Source organism: Narcine bancroftii, chromosome 4, assembly GCF_036971445.1.
Source record: "Narcine bancroftii isolate sNarBan1 chromosome 4, sNarBan1.hap1, whole genome shotgun sequence".
Taxonomy (NCBI): domain Eukaryota; kingdom Metazoa; phylum Chordata; class Chondrichthyes; order Torpediniformes; family Narcinidae; genus Narcine; species Narcine bancroftii.
In genome coordinates, this window is record NC_091472.1 from 124,281,827 (window position 1) to 124,302,018 (window position 20,192).

The window sequence follows — 20,192 nt, forward strand, 5'->3', positions numbered from 1 at the left end:
CAATGAAGTTTGCAGTGATTTACTGGTCAACTGCAGAAAGACATACAGTACTTGGGACAAAGACATTTTTTTGAACTTTATTTGCATGTGCTCCACAGTTTTAAATTTGCAATCAAATGTGATTAAAATACACATTTCAGATAGATTTTATTAAAGGTTATTTGTATACATTTTGGATTGACCATGTGATATGTATGTATGACTGTGTATGGGTTGCTGGCCCATTGAGACTGATGACTCAATCTCCAGTAACACCCCCCCCCCCCCCCCCCCCCCCCCGCTGTGACCCGGCCATAAAGGTCGACCTTCCTCCCTAGTCCTTCAATTTAATGCACTTTAATTTCCACACGGAATGGACAAACTGCTGCTACCCGACAGACTAGACATCGATCCATAGACACCTGGAGCTGCTGAACAGTACGAGCAGTGGATTGAGTGCTTCTCGAACTTTCTGGAAGTCGCAGTGGATCTTGTGGACTCGGATGAGAAGAGGCTCAAGGTCCTGCGAGTGAGAATCGACTGCCGAGCATACCAGGTGATCAGAAGCTGCACAACCTTCCCAGCTGCAATGACTGAACTCCACAACCTCTACCGACCCTGGGTGAATGAAGTTTATTCACGATACCTCCTTGCTTTGAGGAAGCAGCTGCTGGTGAGTCCATGGATGAGTTCTTTTGAATCCTGAACAACCTGGGGAGAGACTATAGAGGCAATATTTCAACCCTGGCCTCTGTAGACCAGTATGTGGAGGAGTTGATTCTGGATGCCTGTGTGTCTGGGGTGAGTTCCGACTACATTTTCAGCGACTGCTTGAGGAGGCCTCAGAAGAGAGCCCTCCAACTTGCTAAGACACATGATGCAGCCCAATGCAACACTGAGTTGATCACTGCCGGTAAAAATTGGCCCTCCACATGCGGGCCATGGGCGCCACCATTTTGGGATTCGGTGCCATAGACTGTCTCCGTGTAAGGAGGCCCCGTCCCTGCCTGAAGTGTTACTTCTGCGGCCAGCTGAAACACCCCTGATGACTCTGTCTGGTGAAGGAAGCCACCTGCATGGGATGCAGGAAGAGAGGACATTATCATCGTTTAAGTCCAAACCCTCCCAATCGAGCATGCCGCGTGCACCCCCTGGGGTGGGCCATCAGCCCCTACACCACTACTGGTCCCAAACGGCTCGACCATGTGCGTAACCCAGGAGTTGCCATCTTACTGGATGTCACTTCTGCCTTCCTGGACGACGTCAAGTCTGCTTTCTCCCTCCTCCAGGACAACGTCGCTTCCACTTTCTTCCTCCTCCTTGCTCGGTAAGACCATGTGGTCAACATGGGGGGGGGCCACCATCTTACTGATCGGGCCTCCCACTCCAACAGCAACCACAATCCAGTTCTGGCATCTGTCATACTGAACCAAAGCAGCCCTCACCCACTCGATGATTGAGGTAAACGGGAAAATAACTGCCTGTTTGATGGTGGGAGCACAGCCAACAAACTCTTTTTCTGTCAGACCAATGGGCGGCATGATCTCAATAGCTGCAAAGGACCAATCTGCTGAGATTCGTGGTTAACTGCATTGTTAACAGTGGGGGAAAAACCCTATGATAACTTTCATTTGCTTGTGATGCCACAGCTCTGTTCACCGATCCTCCTGGGCCTCGACTTTCCAAAGCCAGTTTAGGAGTGTGACGATGGCATTCAGAGGACCACAACAGCCCATAATGATATACAACCCTCAACTTATGGACCCCACTCCACCCCCCACCCCACCTGCGGTCTCTCCACCCTCCACATAACCCCATCTCATTATTTGAGAACCTGACGCCAGACTGTACGCCCATTGCAAAAAAGAGCAGGCACTATAGCGCTGAGGACAGAATATTTATAAAGTCTGAGGTGCAGCGACTCCTGGTGGAGGGGGTCATAGCCCACAGTTCCAGCCTGGGAAGAGCCCAAGTTGTGGTGGTCAGGGGCGGAAGTAAACCCCGTATGGTGATTGACTACAGCCAGATGATCAACCGCTTCACACAGCTGGACATTTAACCCCTCCCCCGGATTGCCAACCTGGTCAACAAGATCACCCAGTACAGGGTGTTCTCCACTATTGATCTAAAGTCACCAACTTCCCCTTTGCCCAGGGGACTGCCAGTATACTGCGTTCATAGCTGATGGCAGGTTCTTCCACTTCCTCCGGTACCCTTCGGAGTCACTAATGGCGTCTCCGTGTTCCAAAGGGAAATGGATCAGATGGTAGACAAACACAAACTGATGGCCACATTCCCCTACCTAGACAATGTCACTATCTGTGGCCATGACCAGTAGGACCATGACGCAAACCTTGCAAAATTCCTCCACACTGCTAAGTCCCTCAATTTGACTTCCAGTCAGGACAAGTGTGTGTTTAGCATCACTTGCATGACCTTCCTTGATGCATCGTGGCACATGGTGACATTGCCCATGATCCTGACCTCATGCATGCCCTCATGGAACTCTCAATCCCACACAACCTCAAGGTGCTAAAAAGTGCCTGGGGTTCTTTTCCTACTACACCCAATGGGTGCCCAACTATGCCGATTAAAGACTAACCCTGGTAAGATCCACAACCTTCCCTTATTGGCAAAAGCCTGGGCTGCATTCGCCCAGGTCAAAGGAGACATTGCCAAAGCCATGATGCATCCCGTGGATGAATCCACCCCATTCCAGGTGGAAGGTGATGCCTCAAACTTCCCACTGGCTGCCATTCTCAACCAGGAAGGCAGGCCAGTGGCATTTTCTTCCCTGCACCCTTCACAGTCCTGAGACATGGCAATCTTCTGTGGAGAAGGAGATACAGGTGATCATTGAGGCAGTACGCCATTGGCATCATTACCTGGCCGGGAAAAGATTTACCCTGCTAGTGGACCAACGGGCCATGGCTTCTATGTTCAACACCAAATTGCGGGGTAAGGTCGAGAATGACAAAATCCTAAGGTGTAGAATCGAGCTCTCCACCAAGGATTATAATATCCTAAACTGGCCAGGAGCTGAAGATGGCTACAGTAGAGGTTTGGCAGTGCATCATCAGAGAATGTGCTCAGCTCTTGATGTCTATGAATGTCTTGAAGTAGTCATTGCATGCAAAAAAAGTACTAAACCTGACTACTTTAGTAGACCCAAATGTCCCAAATATGGTGCCCTGGAATGAGGGGACTAAATTTTTTTAAAAAGTGCTGTAATAGCGACATGGTCAATCCAAAATGTATACAATTATCCTTGAGTAAAATCAGGAATGTGCACTCTAATCAGGTGAATTGTATGATTATTAATTTAAAACTGGAGTACAGCAGTAAATAAAGAAAAGCAATGCTCTCCCAAATATCACGGAGGGCACTGTACATTAGCCCATCCAAGAAGCAGAAACAATGCATTTTAATGCGGAGATGTGTGGGTGATGTATACTGGCCAGAAGGATGGAACAGAGAGCCTTCATTCACTCAATGGCTATGTAACCATTGATAAATGCTACCACTGTGGTCGAAGGATTCTAAAAATAATTGGACCAAAAACTTAAACAGAATAGGTGAATTGGATTTGGGCATCCCCTCAACGAATACCTCATTTTCTGTAAAACAAGGTTAAGAACTTATTTGTACTAGTTATCCTGATGCAGGATCTTGACCCAAAACATCAACCACCCCTCCATGTCTAGGGGTATTGCTTGACCTAGAGTTTGTTTATAGCACCAAGTTACACTCTCCGTTCCTATTTCCTGTTACTTACTTTACAATGCTATCTCTCTGAATAAATCCATTCTGCCTCATCTCATTCACTAACCATGACACTTATTTTTTTAAAAAGCTATAAAGAAATCAATTAACCAAATCTGCTCATCAATCTAATTTTCATCCTTTCTCGTAGCGTAAACTGGAGTGGATTTGAGGATGATGTTATTTAACAAAACCGAGGCTGAAGTATGGGTGTTTCATAAGTTGTTAAAGATGGAAATGAATGAAATTAATGCAAACTTTTTTTTCTGTTCCTGCTTAGATTTCCCAGTACTCTGTGACAGGGCAGCATCCATCTGGGTTTCAATCACAGCAATCTCTCTACCAACCCCACTCTCAGCAACTGTACAGCCTTTCCCAATCTGGTCATCAGGTATGGCACCATTAATTGTTGCCACTTATACAAACTTTGCGATCTTTCAAGAATTGTTACTTTGGGCCTGCAATTAATCTAGCCTACATTTTTTTGCTGAGGAAGAAGGAAAAAAAGATTGTGGCCTCCTCTACATCAGCGAGATCAAAGACAGGCTAGTTGACCTCATGACTGAATACCTGCGCTGTCTGTAGGTCTGAGCTAGAACTCCCGGGTGCCAACCATTTCATTTCTCCTCACCACTCCCACAGACAGGTCTGTTCTCTCCATTTGCCAGGATGAGGCTAAATATAAACTTGAGGAACAATATTTCTATCAGGAAAGCCCTAAACCCAATGGTATTAACCCTGATTTTTTTTTTTTAATTGTAGGCAACCCGACCTCCATGTGGTTCCACTGTTTCCACCTCTTCTTTGCCTACTGCTGTTCTTACTTTGAGCTCTGACTTTTTCATCCTCTCCCAGTGGTCTCTCACATCACCTCTTCCACCATGTCTGATGCCCAATCACCTCTTCGCCTCCCCCCAGCTTCTCTCCTTTTTATTTCCCCCTTAATGACACTCCTTCCTACTTTATTCTTGATAAAAGCTCCTGACCTGAAATGTTGTCTGACCTGTTGAGGTCCTCCAGCATCTCACTGCTTACTCAAGATTCCAGCAGTTTTTGTGTTTCTCACAGATGGAGGATTTTGGTTTACAAAAGTCAAATTTATTTTGTGACATGCAACAAAAAAAAAACCCCATTGTGGACCAGTCCTTTCCACCAAATTTTAAGATTCAATTTATGGTCATAGTAATAAAACAGGTTCCTATTACATGAAATTTCTTTTTGCCTGCTGCAAGGCAGACAGATTTGTCACCTGTAGGAATAGCCTTAGCACCTCTTACAGGCTTGCTGGCAGATTGGAGCCCCTTATAGCTGTTGCCAATTAATAGATGCTGCCATCTTGGGTGCAGACCCGGAGTCGTGAGATTTCAAATGTAAAATACCCCGTCGGCTGCTACAATGGGCTGTTCAAAGCCCATGTGGAGCCGACGGCAGTCTACTGGGCTGTTGGTTCCCATAGAAGCACTGCATCTCCGCTCCCCACAGGTCTGTGGCAGCGTTGGCATGACAGTGGTTCCGGCAGTGCCGCCAACTGTGGTCATGTTGAAAGTAAACAGCAGCTTTGTAAGAGTTCTGTCCTTCCAAACCAAATGTGATCTTGTGGTTGAAGTTGACCTCTGATTTGAGTTGGAACGTTTTGCCCTCCTGTGGCCTGAAAGGGAAGCATGATTCCTTAGCTGTTGAGGTGTGTCAGATCCCAACTCTGTGCTTTGGAAACATTACTTCATGCCAGCTCGCAATAATTCATTTTTATAAGGTTGATGTCATGCAATGAGTAGCGATACCGTGTGGAGCTAAGTGAGAGGGTGATTATTTTATACAACATGCAATGCTCCATGAGACTTGGATGTTTGAAATAAACATGGTCTGAAACCGCATCTGCAGAGGTGAAAAATTACCATTTAGACTAGGCAGTAAAAGGAATAGAATTAAAAACCTCTGTTTAACATCAAATTTTATCCTGTTTGTTTTCAGTAGATTTCCCTTTTTAAAAACTTTTTGATAACTAATATTTGGGAGTAGTTTAAAAGAAGTCTTGAAAAAGGTCTTCCATCTGCATCCTGTTTAGCTGTTTTCCCCTTCAAATGCAGAAACTATAACAAATGTTTTTAATTCTTACATTTTAAAATTTAAAATTTAGACAAACAGCACAGTAACTGGCCTTTCCGGCCCACAAACCCGTGCTGCCAAATACCCCAATTAATCTACAACCTCTATGTTTTGAAGTGTGCTTTTTTTTTGCCAGGCCAGAATTTATTGTTGTCTCTGAAGCCACTTGATCTGTGTGCATTGTTAGGCTATCGACCAGGGAGGTGAAGAGCTAATGTCATTGTGTGCATCTGGTGTGACATACACCAGATGAGGTTTAGCTGCATCAGATTTGGGTTAGATTTGTAACCCTAATGTTACAAATGGGTAAGGATAACAGTTGTCACCTTGTAACCCATGGTCACTATTACTAATAGTTAATTACATTTAGATGAAAATTACTTGATCAATGTTTCCCTGGTGTATCAATCTGAGTAGGTATAAGAAAAAAAATATTGTAAGTGATCTATTGGTCAGTCCACATTCAAGGGAAGAAGAAAAATAACTCTCCTTTCAAGTTGAAGCCCCTTCATCAGAACTGGGAAGTAGACAAAGGGAGACAGAGGGTGGGGTGGGAGGGTATATCTCTGATGAGGTAAAGCTTCGGGTAAAACAGAGGTGACCAATCAGTGATAGTCCCTTTCTCCATCCTCCTTGCAGTTCGATGGGCTCCTTTTCTCACCTTTCCAGTTCTAATGAAGGGTCTTTGGCCTGAAACATCCACTCCTTTTCTTACCTCTGATGCAGCCTGGCCTGCTGAATAGTTCTAGCATTTTCTATTTTTATACTGTCTCAAATTGATGACCGGGAATACAGATTAAAGGTTTTATAAAAAAGATCTTAACCATGATGGTGACCATTAAGCTATTAGGGAAACAAACCTGCTGCTCTTCCCCAATATTTATATTTCCAATATCTACCCCAGTCAGTCTCGAGATTGATATTTAATCATCATTCTTTTGATATTTTTAGTTGTATTTTCACTGTGTTCTCTCAATTTTCAGTGCTCCTCTGGCAATATTTACAACTCTTCATACCATGCACAGTCTCAGTACGTGCAGCCGCGCCTTGCTCCACATAACGATCAGGATCTTCAACCCAAGACCTATCCTAAACCCATCTACTCTTACAGGTACGTAATGACCCAACTGAGCCCCAGGTGAGCTTATGGGATATCAACATCTACAGATAAGATCACTCAAGATTTGCAAAAATACAAGCTACCTTACAATTTGTAACTGTTTTATGATGATGTAATCAAGTGTGATGTTTCCAACTACAGAATCTTCAGCCCTTCCATCCCATTTTAACTGCTGAATGAAGATGTGTTGGGGAAGGGGTGTGAATAGAATTAAATGGCACTGGGATTTAGGGGAGCTTTATGTCTGGCAATGCTCAGTGCTTGTGTAAGACTTTTCTTTCCTGCACCCATTTTTCAGAAGGTTGGTTTCAAAATAAATTTGGTCTTTAATTGAAAGTATAAAGTCTGAATTACTCACATATCTTTGGCTTGGCTTTGCGGATGAAGATTTATGGAGAGGGTAAAAATCCACGTCACGATTGTGGCTGACAAGTCCGATGCGGGACAGGCAGACACGGTTGCAGGGGAAAATTGGTGGGTTGGGGTTGGGTGTTCGGTTTTTCCTCCTTTGCCTTTTGTCAGTGAGGTGGGCTCTGCGGTCTTCTTCAAAGGAGGTTGCTGCCCGCTGAACTGTGAGGCGCCAAGATGCACGGTTTGAGGCGATATCAGCCCACTGGCGATGGTCAATGTGGCAGGCACCAAGAGATTTCTTTAGGCAGTCCTTGTACCTCTTCTTTGGTGCACCTCTGTCACGGTGGCCAGTGGAGAGCTCGCCATATAACACGATCTTGGGAAGGCGATGTATAATAATGGATGAGGGAATTGGGTGAGTTTCAGCATTACAGGAGCCAGAGAGCAGACTTCATATTTTAGCTTTGCTGGAGTCAGCTGTTGGAGTTCAGCCCACACTGCTCCCTATTTGTACCAGCAAGGCTAATCCATTGAAATTAGCAGAGTGGAGGATTTTCACAGTGTATTTTTTTTCAAAATCAAGTTTAGATGCTGGCGGACATCTCTGAATAACATTCTTCCCGCTGCATCCAACCCCAGACAATACTTAACAATCTATTGTATGGGCTGCAGTAATGACAGTAATTTACACTAAAAACATTAAGAAAGCAAAAATATATCTGGATGTGCCACTGTCACTCGAGAAAGGGGGAATTGGTCACCAAAAAGCTATAGTAGTGAGAGATATTTTATTTGTTTATTGCCCTCTCAACTGAAAGGAGTAAAAAGAAGGATAGGGAAGTCTCATACAGACATATTAATAAGTTGGAAGGAAAGTGAGAAGAAAACAAATGTAAATTCTGAAAGATTTTTGGTTCAGTTTGGCCAAAATGAGACCGATTTAGGGTTAAATGAAATCTAAAGAGCAAATGTAGCCAATCTATTGCAAGGGCTACACTAAATGACATTTAAAAAAAAAAATCAAAACTACAAATGTTAGAAATCTAAAGTAAAAACAGAAAATACTGTAAATACTTTGCAAGTTAGGCTGCACCTGTGGGAAAAGAAACCGATTCAATGTTTCAAGCTGAAGACGCATCAGAACTAAAAAAAAAATTGCTTGAAATAGTGAATTGGAGCAATTCTACAGCTCTGACCTTGAGCTTGAATTGGTTTGGTTCTGAGACAAAATTAATCTGGAACAGGCTTGGGTTATTAGCTATGAGCCACAACTGGGCACACTTTGATCAAAGTGGCAGTCCCAGTAAACCAGCAAGGTGACTGGCTAATGAATTAAAAAGGATGGGATAGGAGAATATTAGTGTGAGGTTACATTAAGTTGATGTGCAATGTCATTGGAGCAGTACTCTACAGATAATTGTGCTAACCTGTGTGGACTTGATGCTGAGATTGGGTGACCAGAATGGTTAAGATTTTAAATTTCCATGCAACAGGATTAATGATAGAATAAAAATTTCCAAAAAAAAAAACCAGACCAATTTTACATTATTGTTTATGAACCAAGCTTGGAGCCTTTGATTCTTGGATTCTTTTTCCATTGACAGCTGTCTCATTGCCATGGCGCTGAAGAACAGCAAGACAGGTAGCCTCCCGGTCAGTGAGATCTACAGCTTCATGAAGGAACACTTCCCCTACTTCAAGGTAAGGGACTGATACATGTTCACTCAAGTTATTTTTTGTGCTCTCTCTCTCTCTCTCTCTCTCTCTCTCGTTCTGTGTCTTCAGAAAATCTCAATGGATGATATTGACCTTGATTCTTGAATCGGGAGCCTTATTCTTTAACTGACATCTTTGCTTAATCAGGATGAACATTTTTTTTAAAAATAAAAGATATTTGGAAGCAGTTAATGCAAACTGGAAGAAAATTAAGAAAGCAAAAACATCACTGGAGGTGCCATTGTCACTTGAGAAAGGGCAAAATGAAGTTATGAACTTCTTTGTTTTATGAATTTCTTAGACTGCTCCAGATGGCTGGAAGAATTCTGTGAGGCATAATCTCTCCCTGAACAAGTGCTTTGAGAAGGTAGAGAACAAACTGAGTGGCTCGTCACGTAAAGGATGTCTGTGGGCACTCAATCCAGCAAAGATAGAGAAAATGGAAGAGGAGATGCAGAAATGGAAGCGGAAAGACCTTGCAGCAATCCGAAGGAGCATGGCCAATCCAGGTAAGGGTATTGGAACAGATATGGGGAATTAAAATTTCCTTAGCAAACCACTGCACTATGACCGGGTTACAAAGCTGCATGACATCCATGGTGAAATAAAGTGCTTTTGAGAAAATTAGCGATGGGCTTGAGGACCAGACCTAACCTCTAGCTCCTTTTCTTATAGATGAACTGGATAAATTGATATCTGATCGGCCAGAAAATTGCAGAAGGCCATCAAAATATTCTGAGAGAACAATGCACATGATGACACAGGTGCCATCCACACAAGGAAGCATCACGGTTCCACATCTCCCGCACCAGTCTATTACTACCCTCTCCTTGCACTCCTTGCCCTTGCACCACCACATCCAGCAGCAGCAGACAAGGATTAGTCCTGATTCACCAGCACCAGGTCAGACCCCACCTCTCAATGCAATGCCAGATATGAGCCAGAGCCCAGTGCAGCATCAGGGAGTCAACAGGGCAAGTTTGGACCTATTCTGCATGACTACAGATATGAGCACGGATGTTGATACCCTGGACCCGACCATCATGGATTTTGCTTTGCACGGTGAGTGATTACTGCAGAGAGAGAAAAAAAATTAAAACACAAGATTCTTGTTCAATTTGCAGTACACAAAACCACAGAAGACATTTCAGGCCAATGAGGCTTCATCTGAATTGGGAGGTGTTTACATGCTTTCAGCCATACAGGAGAAGAAAAAAAATGGAATGGAAGAAAGAGGAAAGCAAAGGAGAGAAGAAGATGGAAGAAGTAAATTACACAAAGGATGATTATTTTTTTAGAGGCGATCTGCATGGGAATAGCAGCAACTGAAATCGTTTGCTGCATCTGGAGGACTGTAATGTGTTGAATCTAGATTTGACTAATTTTGTTATATTTCAACAGAAAATCAATAAGCAGCTAGATGTTACTTTATAGCCACCATGGTCAAGAACTTGAACGGGGGTTGCTGTTTAAAAGAAGGGGAATTACTTAAGACTGAAATGAAGCCATTTTTTCCCCCCTCAGAGAATGATAGGTCTTTAGAACTCGCCTTAAAAGGGCAGTGGATGCAGAATCTTTGAAAGACTTCAGGCAAAGGTAGATAGATCCTTGGTAAATGAGGGAATGAAATGTTACCCGGAGGTAGATGGAATCAGATGAGACAATTATCTTTGAGAACAATGTGGAGGCCAAGTGGCCTACTTCTGTGTACATCTGAGTTGACATCAATTCCTGTGGTGCAATGCTCTGGGACTAAAAGACTGAAACACATGCTGTGTTTGGCAATTTTCAGATTTGTATGATTCTGTAAATGTTAATTTAAATCTAAACCTTTTCACTTCAACTTCTTTTCCCTTCTTTGCCAGGAAATCTATGGGAAGAAATGAAAGATGAGAGTTTTAACCTGGACACACTTGGTGCATTTAGTACATCACCACTCCGTCTCTCAGACTCCCCTCTAGGAACTGTGAGCCTCACTCCTGTGTCCAGTGGAAGTGAGAATTCTTTCTCTGACCTGCAGGTGACTGGTCTCTACACCACCTATGCCAGCTTGGAGAATGTTCCAACTCAGTACCTGAATTCACAAGGAAACAAACCAATAGCACTGCAATAAAGAAAAGTTTCTCTGAACTGCCAGGAACTATTGATGACATACAGCTTTGAAGATGACTGTTGGGTCAATGTAAGGAGAAGTCAATATCTTATTATAGGAAAGAGTTCCCATGCCATTTTACTAAAAGTTAGGCATATAAAATTGTATTTTTAAAATGGTTTGACTTTCTTGCTTCAACATCTGAAAAGAAACAATCACATATAATGTGTACAAGATCAAGGGACATAAATGTAACATTGATATGGAACAGGTCAAATAACTAAGGATGACCTGCATCAATTGAAATGGATGCAGCAGGAAATATCCAGACTATTCTCATTAAGTAAAAGATAGACTTTTGTAATAAAATATATTGATTGACTAGAATATAATGAGATGGAAGAAAAACAATTTTTTAAATAACTGAGATAAATGTATGAATTCTTCTGATTTAAGCGTAGTTCACATGTCAATAATAACATTCAGTGTGAATGGGGCCAAGTTGAAGAACGACATCCATTCATTCAACAAGAAACTCATTTTTTGACAATGGATTTGGAATAAAACAATTTTACAAGATTAGCAGCAACTTTGTTTCCTGTGGAAGAATCAATGTGCTTTTTTTTTAAAAAAAAAATGGACTCCACTGACTAATAATATCTTTCCATTTGATTAGTGACCCAATAAAAAGATGAACATTGACAAGCCCATTAGAAAAGAAACTGGATGCAGAATCTTCATCTTTAATTTATAGAAGATGAATATCTCTTCTGTGAAGGCTCGTCATTTACTTTACCATTCCAAATTTGAAATCCTCTTTCAATATAATCAAAGAAGGAATATGGGTGGATACTTCAAGGGATATAATTGCTTGTGAGCTTGCTTTACATATATGTATACTGAGGATGAGAGCTACTTACCCAGGGTACACAGTGGAAGCAAAACAAAACCAACCGTGAATGCACATAATTGTATCTCAATAATGGCCTACAAATCAACTTTTAAAAAAATTAGTAGCTGCTAGAATGGCAAATTATTTTTTGCTTTGTAAATGTTCTGTGCAGTGTGATAGCTCAGTACAGTGGAATGTGTTGGTGCTGTGTGATAGGCAGTATTACTGTTTGTACATTTGTTTTATTTATATTTATTGTTTTAAGGATCATTGAGAACCTGCTTTGTTTGAACCGAGCACTGTTTACAAAGAATATTTCTTAAAATGTACATTGTTTTCACTTGTTTTTTTATAAAAGAATAGATGGAAAGATGTTAGTTTCTTAATCATTGAAGCATCTTTGCAAGTCATCGGAAACTGGTTGTATTAACTTAAACAAGTCTTTCTCACATTACTTCATATTGTATTACAAGGCTACTGGCTAAAAGAATTTGCAGGATGGAGATGAATGTACCATGGGTTGCTTGAATTTCTCAAAGTTATGAGAAAGGCACCATTGGATGCTTTTGAATTAAGACTGATATACTCTTGATGAAGATTGCTTGAGGCAGAAATATTTTGCATAAATGTGCTTATTTGCTGCAGTAAACATAAACATATTATTGGCAGGAATGAAAGTTACAGCACAGTAATCGGAGAATATATCAGAATTATTCAACTCTTCTAAAGTAGACCAAATTTAACGTGATAGAGGGTATCTAAAATAAAGACATTAATATTCAGTTCTTTTATAAAAGCTTCCCAGAAACCAGCCCTTCCTTCCGAATCCAATCATGCTTATTGGATAAAATTGGATTTACATGTGTGTGAAGAAGAAACTGGGAAACTTTGTCAGGTTTGAATCAGGCCTGCAAAATAAAATTGGAAATAATCACCACAATTCAGGGGAAAAAAAATACAAGGAGAGAAGTCAATTTGGTGTTGACCTTCTCTACTTCCTGAATATTACCTGGAAGAAAATGCAACATAAAAGGATTCATTGTAAATCTGACCTTCCAAGCTTTCAAATTACTTTTTTGAAGGAAAATGCTTAAAATAAAACAGATGTAAAATCAGCATTTACAAATCTCAGATTCTTCACACAGTGTACTTTGATACGAGCCGGCTGTTACAATGTTCACTTCAAAAGATGGGAGCTGAATTCCAATCAGTAAATTTGAAATTTATTTGCAAGGTCATGGTATGAAGGAATTATATAAAATATTTTTTCCTTACTTAGCTTCAAATAAGTTAGAATCTTATAACTAGAATGTAATTAAATCTTTTTATGTAAATTGTATTAGATGTATTAATAAATATTTAAGTTAGAATAGGTCCTGTTGGATTTATTAAAATGTTGCAATAGTTTACATCCTTTACTAAATATTTTAAATGTGCTATTCTAATGTATCTTATTCAATTGATTTAAATGTTCTATATACTTGCTGCTTTGTATATTACTGTCTTTTCATCGAATTTTGGATAGAGACCATCTTGTCTTATTGCTGTTTTATTCTCCTTTCCTATGTAGCAATGCTTATCTTGTATAGTATCCTGCATTGTGTGCAACATCATATTTAATGCTACTGACTTGCCTCTGCTTTGGATTTGTAGGTGTAGAAATTTTTGTAATTTAGTGTGAAATACCAGGCTCAAATTATTCATGCATTTGTTTATATCATGGCTATGACTGCACAAGACAATTCCTGTCACAACACAACTCTTGTCATCTTGTGCACATTTAACATCTAAATATACACCAGGAACACTTCTAAAGCACAAATTTATCTTTAAAACCACTTCAAATGTTTAAATGACACTGTAATCTGTTCTTTAGATAACCTGAGGGTAGGATTAATGGTGTCCTTTAATGTTTTCATGCCCTCGAGAAAGCCAGCAAATATAGAATCATATGCTTCAATTGACATTTGTCAGTAGGAATTGTAATTGTGGTGAAGGGAGTTGAGATTCCTTTCTGAGAAAGAACATGGAGCTTTAAGAAGCAGCACCACTTGTGAAACCACGTTCTTTTCAAGGCAAAGGCCAAGACTCATGAATGCTCTGTGACTCCAACTTAAGATATTAAAAGAACAAAGAATCACTCATTTACTGGCCTTGGCAATTTAAGTGTACAGTACATAATAATAGTCTGACGTTGATTATATCCTAAAATTAGAATGAGTATGTACAGGTTGTACATCTCAGTGCTGTGGCAAAGGAATGTACAAAATATACAGAGAAAAAAAAATCATCATTCTTTTATTATCTTACTTCATTGAGAACCAAATCATATTTTATAATAGAGCATTTTATGTCCATTCCACCTAATAAGAAAATGACTAAAAAAAAAACTTACTGGCATATTCCATAACTGGGAAAACTTCAATAAATAGAATCAATCTTGGTTGTCAATTTTTCACTCTCATTTTAGTTTAATAAATCGTACTGCAAAAACAATTTACTTTCAGGCAGGTTAAGCTTTTGTTGAAAGGTAATTCGGTTCTAGTAAAAGGAACCATATGTTTATCAACTCTATTCCCGTGTACTTTTTCTGGATCAAAGATCACAATAATTTCTCAAATACTAGAAGCCCAAGTGCACTGATGATCACAGCTTTAATTGTGACTATAAAAGGAGTATTGTAGCATTTTACCATTGATACAAGTAACACTACTAGTAAATTCAGTGATATAGATCAGTGATTAATTTACTTCCAGATGTACTGTGTGACAGAGTAGAAGTGATAAGTAAACTTTTTACAAGATCAACTAGACCAATCCACAAACCTAAAACATGAATTTCATCATTAGAACTTGTATATTGAAAATTTAGTACTTCATTGTCTTTTCCCTCAGTTTCCAGGAATTTAAAACTAATCTCTACCTCACAATTCCTGACATGGCAGCAAATAATTCTAGAGAGAAATAGATATATTCAATAAAACTATGTCATTAGTTTGAACAGTTTACTATACGAAGGATAACAATGTTAGGGTTGGACATCTATTTGAATAATGAAGTGTCTTGTTGCTGTGTGTGGGAAGGCAATACACTGAAGTTTTGAATATGTTGGGGGAACAATGGCATGAATATGCAAACACTGGAGCGAGGAGGTGATCCAATGCAACCGTAGGAGTACATTCACCAGGGTTTGGAAACCACATTTTCATTACGTCGGCCTAGATGAACTGTCATCCTTGCGTGCCGATACTCACTGTGTTCTGCAGTGAGGATTTTTCTCCCCCAATGGAAAGGGGAAAAAAACAACATATTAGAATTAATTGTTTCAAATGTCAAGTAAAATGCTGCTAAAACTGAAAATATGAACATAAAGAAAATGTAAGGCAAATAATTCCCAAATCGAATGCAGTAGTTATCGTGACACCACCAATCTGAAGATTAATACAGCAAGAGGTTACTCCTAAAAAAACAATTTTCACACCACTTTAAATTCCTGCTGGATTTTATAGTTTAATTACAGGCTTTTTTGGTTTAGCCCAGTGGTTTTCAAGCTGCGCCCCACCCCCCACCATTCACATTCCACCTTAAGTAATCCCTCGGCCATCAGTGCTCTGTGATTGGTAATGGATTGCTTAAGGTGGTCTGTGAGTGGGAAGAGAAGGTTGAGAACCACTGGTCGTGACCTCATTGTTATTTAAATATGTTTGAGAAAAATTGTCATTGGCCCATTTCCTTTGGAGTTATGAAACCATGCCCATAACGAGTCAATTAGGAACAATTAAAACTAGTTTTCAAATCTTTTTCTTTCCACTCACATACCTCCTTAAGCAATCTCTTACTAATCACAGAGAACCTATGGCATAGGGAGTGGGGTGGGGGGGGGGGGAGAAAGAGTTTAAAAATCACTGACAAAGATGACCTCCATTATCTCATCAAGCACCAAATCATGTTCGACTATAGAGAAGCCCATGGACAAGCCAATCTTATTATTAGATATAATTCCCTGCACCTCAATCAGAAGTGAACACCTTTGGGTTATGCAATTCAAAGCAACATTGTCGGACTATCAAAATTACTTAACTGTATGATATTTTAATAGAGGAGCTCATTCATGAAAATGATCAAGACAAATTTAATATATAAAATAGGTGTGCACAGATAGATAACAGTTTATTTATACTTTTCATTGCGAAACAGGAAAACATTCTCTAAACGTATTTCTTTGCAGCAATACAAACATTATAGTACAAAAATGTCTATTCATTTATTTATAAAAATGAACTTGCATCTGAGCTTCTAGATATCAATTTGACATTTAGCTTGCACAATTAACCTATCAAGGGCATTATATATTATATACATTATATTTTAGATTTCACAGAAGAGTATCTGTCCATTCAATATATCTGCATATTGATACAAATAGTTTGATGAAATTTTAGTTTTATTAGACTGGGTCTAATTGGGAATACCCAGTTTTATTCCTTTCTCCATTTCTGGCAGCTAGATAAACTTTGATTCAGCTGCAATTGCAGTATTGCCCCATTACAGGAAGTTAGTGCAGACTTCGGAAAGGAGACAGGGAACATTTACCAGGATGCTGATTAGATTAGGTTTAAGCTAGGAAGATAGGATGGACAAACTTTGGTGGTTTTATCCGGAATGTCAGATCCAAGGGGAGATCTGATACAGGTTTATAGAATTACCAGAGGTATAGAAAGGGTAAACAGTCCGAATCTTTATAATAAAATACAGTAAATGCTAGAGGAACTTGGGCAGTCTTGCAGTGTCTGTAGGAGGTAAAGATATATTACTGATGTTTTGGCCCTTCTTCAAGGTATAAGCAAAAAGCAGGCAATAAAGACCAGTCAAGATAAAAATGTAACATTCCAAGAGGACGTGTTTAAAGTGAAGTGCAGGAGATGTGCAGACCAAGTCTGTGTAACACAAATAGTGATCGGTATCTGGGCTGCCAGGAGTAGTGGTGAAAGCAGATAACATCATAGCATTTAAGAGGTTTTAAGAAAGACATGAAAATGCAGGGAATAGAGGGATGGGGATAATGTACAAATTTTAGTTTAACTTGCGCATGGTATTTTTTTAACAACTATTGTGGGTCAAAGGGCCTGGTTCTGAGCTGTACTGTTTAAAGTTTTATCTGGCTTTGGTATGAAACATTCAGGTACAGTACAATTGGATAAAAAGATTTCCTTGATTTGCCAAACAACAATGTTCCAATTGAAGAGCTACACTCCATCACTCATCTTCCTTGCAATATCATTAAGATAGATGACAACTTTAGACTTGATTGTGCCAGTCTCCATCAGAATCATGACTGAGATGTCCCAAACTCATGGCCCTACCATATAGTAATTAGCATCAAAAGAATTGAGCTAAATTCAAAGACAGCTGTTAAAAATATTGCATCACAATGCATTATTTTTAATTCAATCTGCCTTCAAAAGGAAAGACTTCTGGCCAGTGCTATTTAACTTACAATGCCTGAAATTTTCTAGATCAAGATCTATAAAGAAGTCAGTACAAAGAATTACTTCTAAGTAGTCACTGGCATGACATAAGGGATAGCTGAAGCCAAAATAAACAAGTAATACCTTACCACAGCATAATGAAAGATGAAATGAACAGCTTCAGAATAAACCACTTGATGCTATTGAGAGTTAAATGTCACAGTATTACCAATCCAGGGGTTGATTGTGTGCATCTCTCGTCCTTAAGGTGAAACTGGTCCATCCATGGTTGTTAAGAGATGACTGATCTGTGTGCGTTGGGCTGGTGTAATTTGTTGTGCCATATGGATAATGCAGTCCATTTCAACTTCTGGGTTTGCTTGAACCAAGCTGAAATAGCAGGGAAGGGAAATAAAATGTATTAATAAATCAAAAATGAAAGTTCAATTTCTACCCTGTCTAGTCTGGCTATTAAGAAAAAAATAAATTGGAAAATGAACTCAAGTCAACATATCCACCAGGTACAATGCTGGCTAAAATTTACGTTAGGCTTAAGCCTATCCTCTTACTATTTCAAGCATATATACAGTTGTGTTTCCCATTCCACTCCCATGACTACATTAGATATTGCCATCTGATGATCTCTGAAGATATTCATACAAACTGTTCAGCCCAAGTTTCTGCAGTTACTACATTATCCAGATCTCCAACTAGCATTCACTGGTTATTATTTTAAGTGCTTCAGTCATTATTTTCATTGTTTTGAGTGCCTGAAGATCTCCATGAGTGCTATTGTTAAGATTAGAGCATTATGCAGTTTGATTTTTTTTGTCATTTCCTTTCAATGGCTACCTCATTTTCCCTTCCATTATTTCTGCATTGTATCTGTATTGAAAGGACACATTCAGTTGAGTTGATTTCAGCTTCAATTTGTCACTTTAACATCATTAATGAGATACAGATAGCTTATTTTTATTCACTCAACACAACACAATAAAATAGAAGTGGCACTGATCCCTGGAATACTCCTTCAGTCTTCGTCTCCATTTTGGAATTATTTTTGAATGATGCAATTGTGATAGAACAGATCTATCACCAATGTATATAGTGTATATAGTTACAGTATCTAGACTGTGCTTACAGCGATTGGCTGAGAGCTTAGCCACGCCTACTGTCTGGGCCTTAAAGGGTTGTGTCCCTAGCCAGGTCGGATCATTCCGGACTGGTCGGCCACCTGTGAAGAGCTCCTGTCTTTTGCTAATAAAAGCCTTGGTTTGGATCAACAAGTCTTTGATTCTTTCGACGACCTCTACAGCAATACACCACTTAAATGTAATTTTAACCAAATTAGAATTTGTGTGGACTGCTGTTTATTTCACATATTTGGCCCAAAGAGTCTAAGCCATCGATCCCATTGCTCTGTTTATCTTCCAGTAGCCTGTTCTCTCTGTTCCTGATTTCCCTACCACCTTATATGCACTAATAGTAGCTAATTAATCCAACACCAAAAAACTGGAGAAACACACAGGTCCACAGGGAAGCTTCACATAACAAGGGACAGTAATGAACCCTAGTCGCTGGACCTGGAGGTAACAGGACTACCTGCTGCTTCAGTGTGCTGAATCGGCTTCTCTCGATATGAGATAATTTATTCCATTTAATACAACAAAAAAGACTAAATGGTCTAAAATTCCTCACATCCTTTCTCCTGTCCTCTTAACATAGTCTAATCTTCACCAGTACATACCAGTTAATGTCTGCAGTGAACTGGGATTCACTGGTAGTGTGTGGTGCTGATGGCTGGCCCCACCTTCTGGCTCTGCCCCCATCTGCCCACATATAACCCTGGTTTCCTGCCTAAACCCAGCTCCATTTTGAAGACCACTGTTGAACCCAACCCTTAGTTATAAGCTAATCAAGCATTTATTCTCCCTCCAGTCATGAGAGCTTTTATTCACGCTACAACACTGCGCATCATTTCGAGAAGGATATAATTTAAAGGTAGAGATGTTTAGATCACAGGGAGTTCTGATGTAATCTTCATATTATAAGGATACAAACATACTGAAATGGAATGGTGTTCTTTTCCCTGGAAAAAGCTGGAGGTGACCTATTAGATAACTTTAACATTTTGAAAGGGCCTAATTGAATAAACATGAGATAATGTAAGATGAAATGGTGGCTTTTGTGTAACAAAAACACTGACAATTAGTATTGAACCAACTGGCCCCTTTCTGTATCTGATGACTTGTAATTGTTAACCCTTCACTTCTCTCTCCCTTAATCTGTCTCTCTGTTCGGGATAGTCTTTCCTTAACTATCCATATACTTGTATATCTGATCTCTTAAACCACCTTCCAACAACATATCTACTACTGAAGTAAAGCTCAGTGGCCTATAATTTCCTGGGTTATCTTTGGAGCCTTTTTAAACTCGGAACAATATGAGCTACCCTCCAATTCTTTGGCACCTCACCTGTGGCTAAAGTCATTTTAAATACAACTTCCAGGGCTGTTGCAATTTCTACAATAGTCTCCGTTAAAGTCTTAGGGAATACCTTGCATGCCCTGGGATTTATCCACTTTTATTCACTTTAAGACAGGAAGCATTTACTCCTCTTTAATGTGTATGTTCCATGACCTTATTGCTTGTTTGCCTCACTTCCCTAGACTCTGTGCCAGTTTCCTGAGTAAATACAAATCCAAAA

The 20,192-nt window shown here is 39.9% G+C and overlaps 2 protein-coding genes across 5 annotated transcripts in view; one reads left to right on the forward strand and one right to left on the reverse strand.

Annotated features, from left to right (window-relative positions):
* foxn4 (forkhead box N4) overlaps positions 1-13,232 on the forward strand; it is a 32,642-nt gene extending 19,410 nt beyond the window's left edge. The window contains exons 5-10 of the mRNA XM_069930422.1: positions 4,022-4,132; positions 6,831-6,958; positions 8,923-9,019; positions 9,336-9,543; positions 9,710-10,096; positions 10,900-13,232. Coding sequence (XP_069786523.1) covers positions 4,022-4,132; positions 6,831-6,958; positions 8,923-9,019; positions 9,336-9,543; positions 9,710-10,096; positions 10,900-11,147 — 1,179 coding nt within the window. The 3' untranslated portion in view covers positions 11,148-13,232. The remainder of the gene's footprint in view (positions 1-4,021; positions 4,133-6,830; positions 6,959-8,922; positions 9,020-9,335; positions 9,544-9,709; positions 10,097-10,899) is intronic.
* Positions 13,233-16,135: 2,903 nt separating this feature from the next.
* acacb (acetyl-CoA carboxylase beta) overlaps positions 16,136-20,192 on the reverse strand; it is a 203,348-nt gene continuing 199,291 nt past the window's right edge. For all 4 annotated transcript variants that reach the window (XM_069932710.1, XM_069932708.1, XM_069932709.1 and 1 more), the window contains one exon: positions 16,136-17,875. In XM_069932710.1, the coding sequence (XP_069788811.1) occupies positions 17,749-17,875 (127 nt within the window). In that variant the 3' untranslated portion in view covers positions 16,136-17,748. The remainder of the gene's footprint in view (positions 17,876-20,192) is intronic.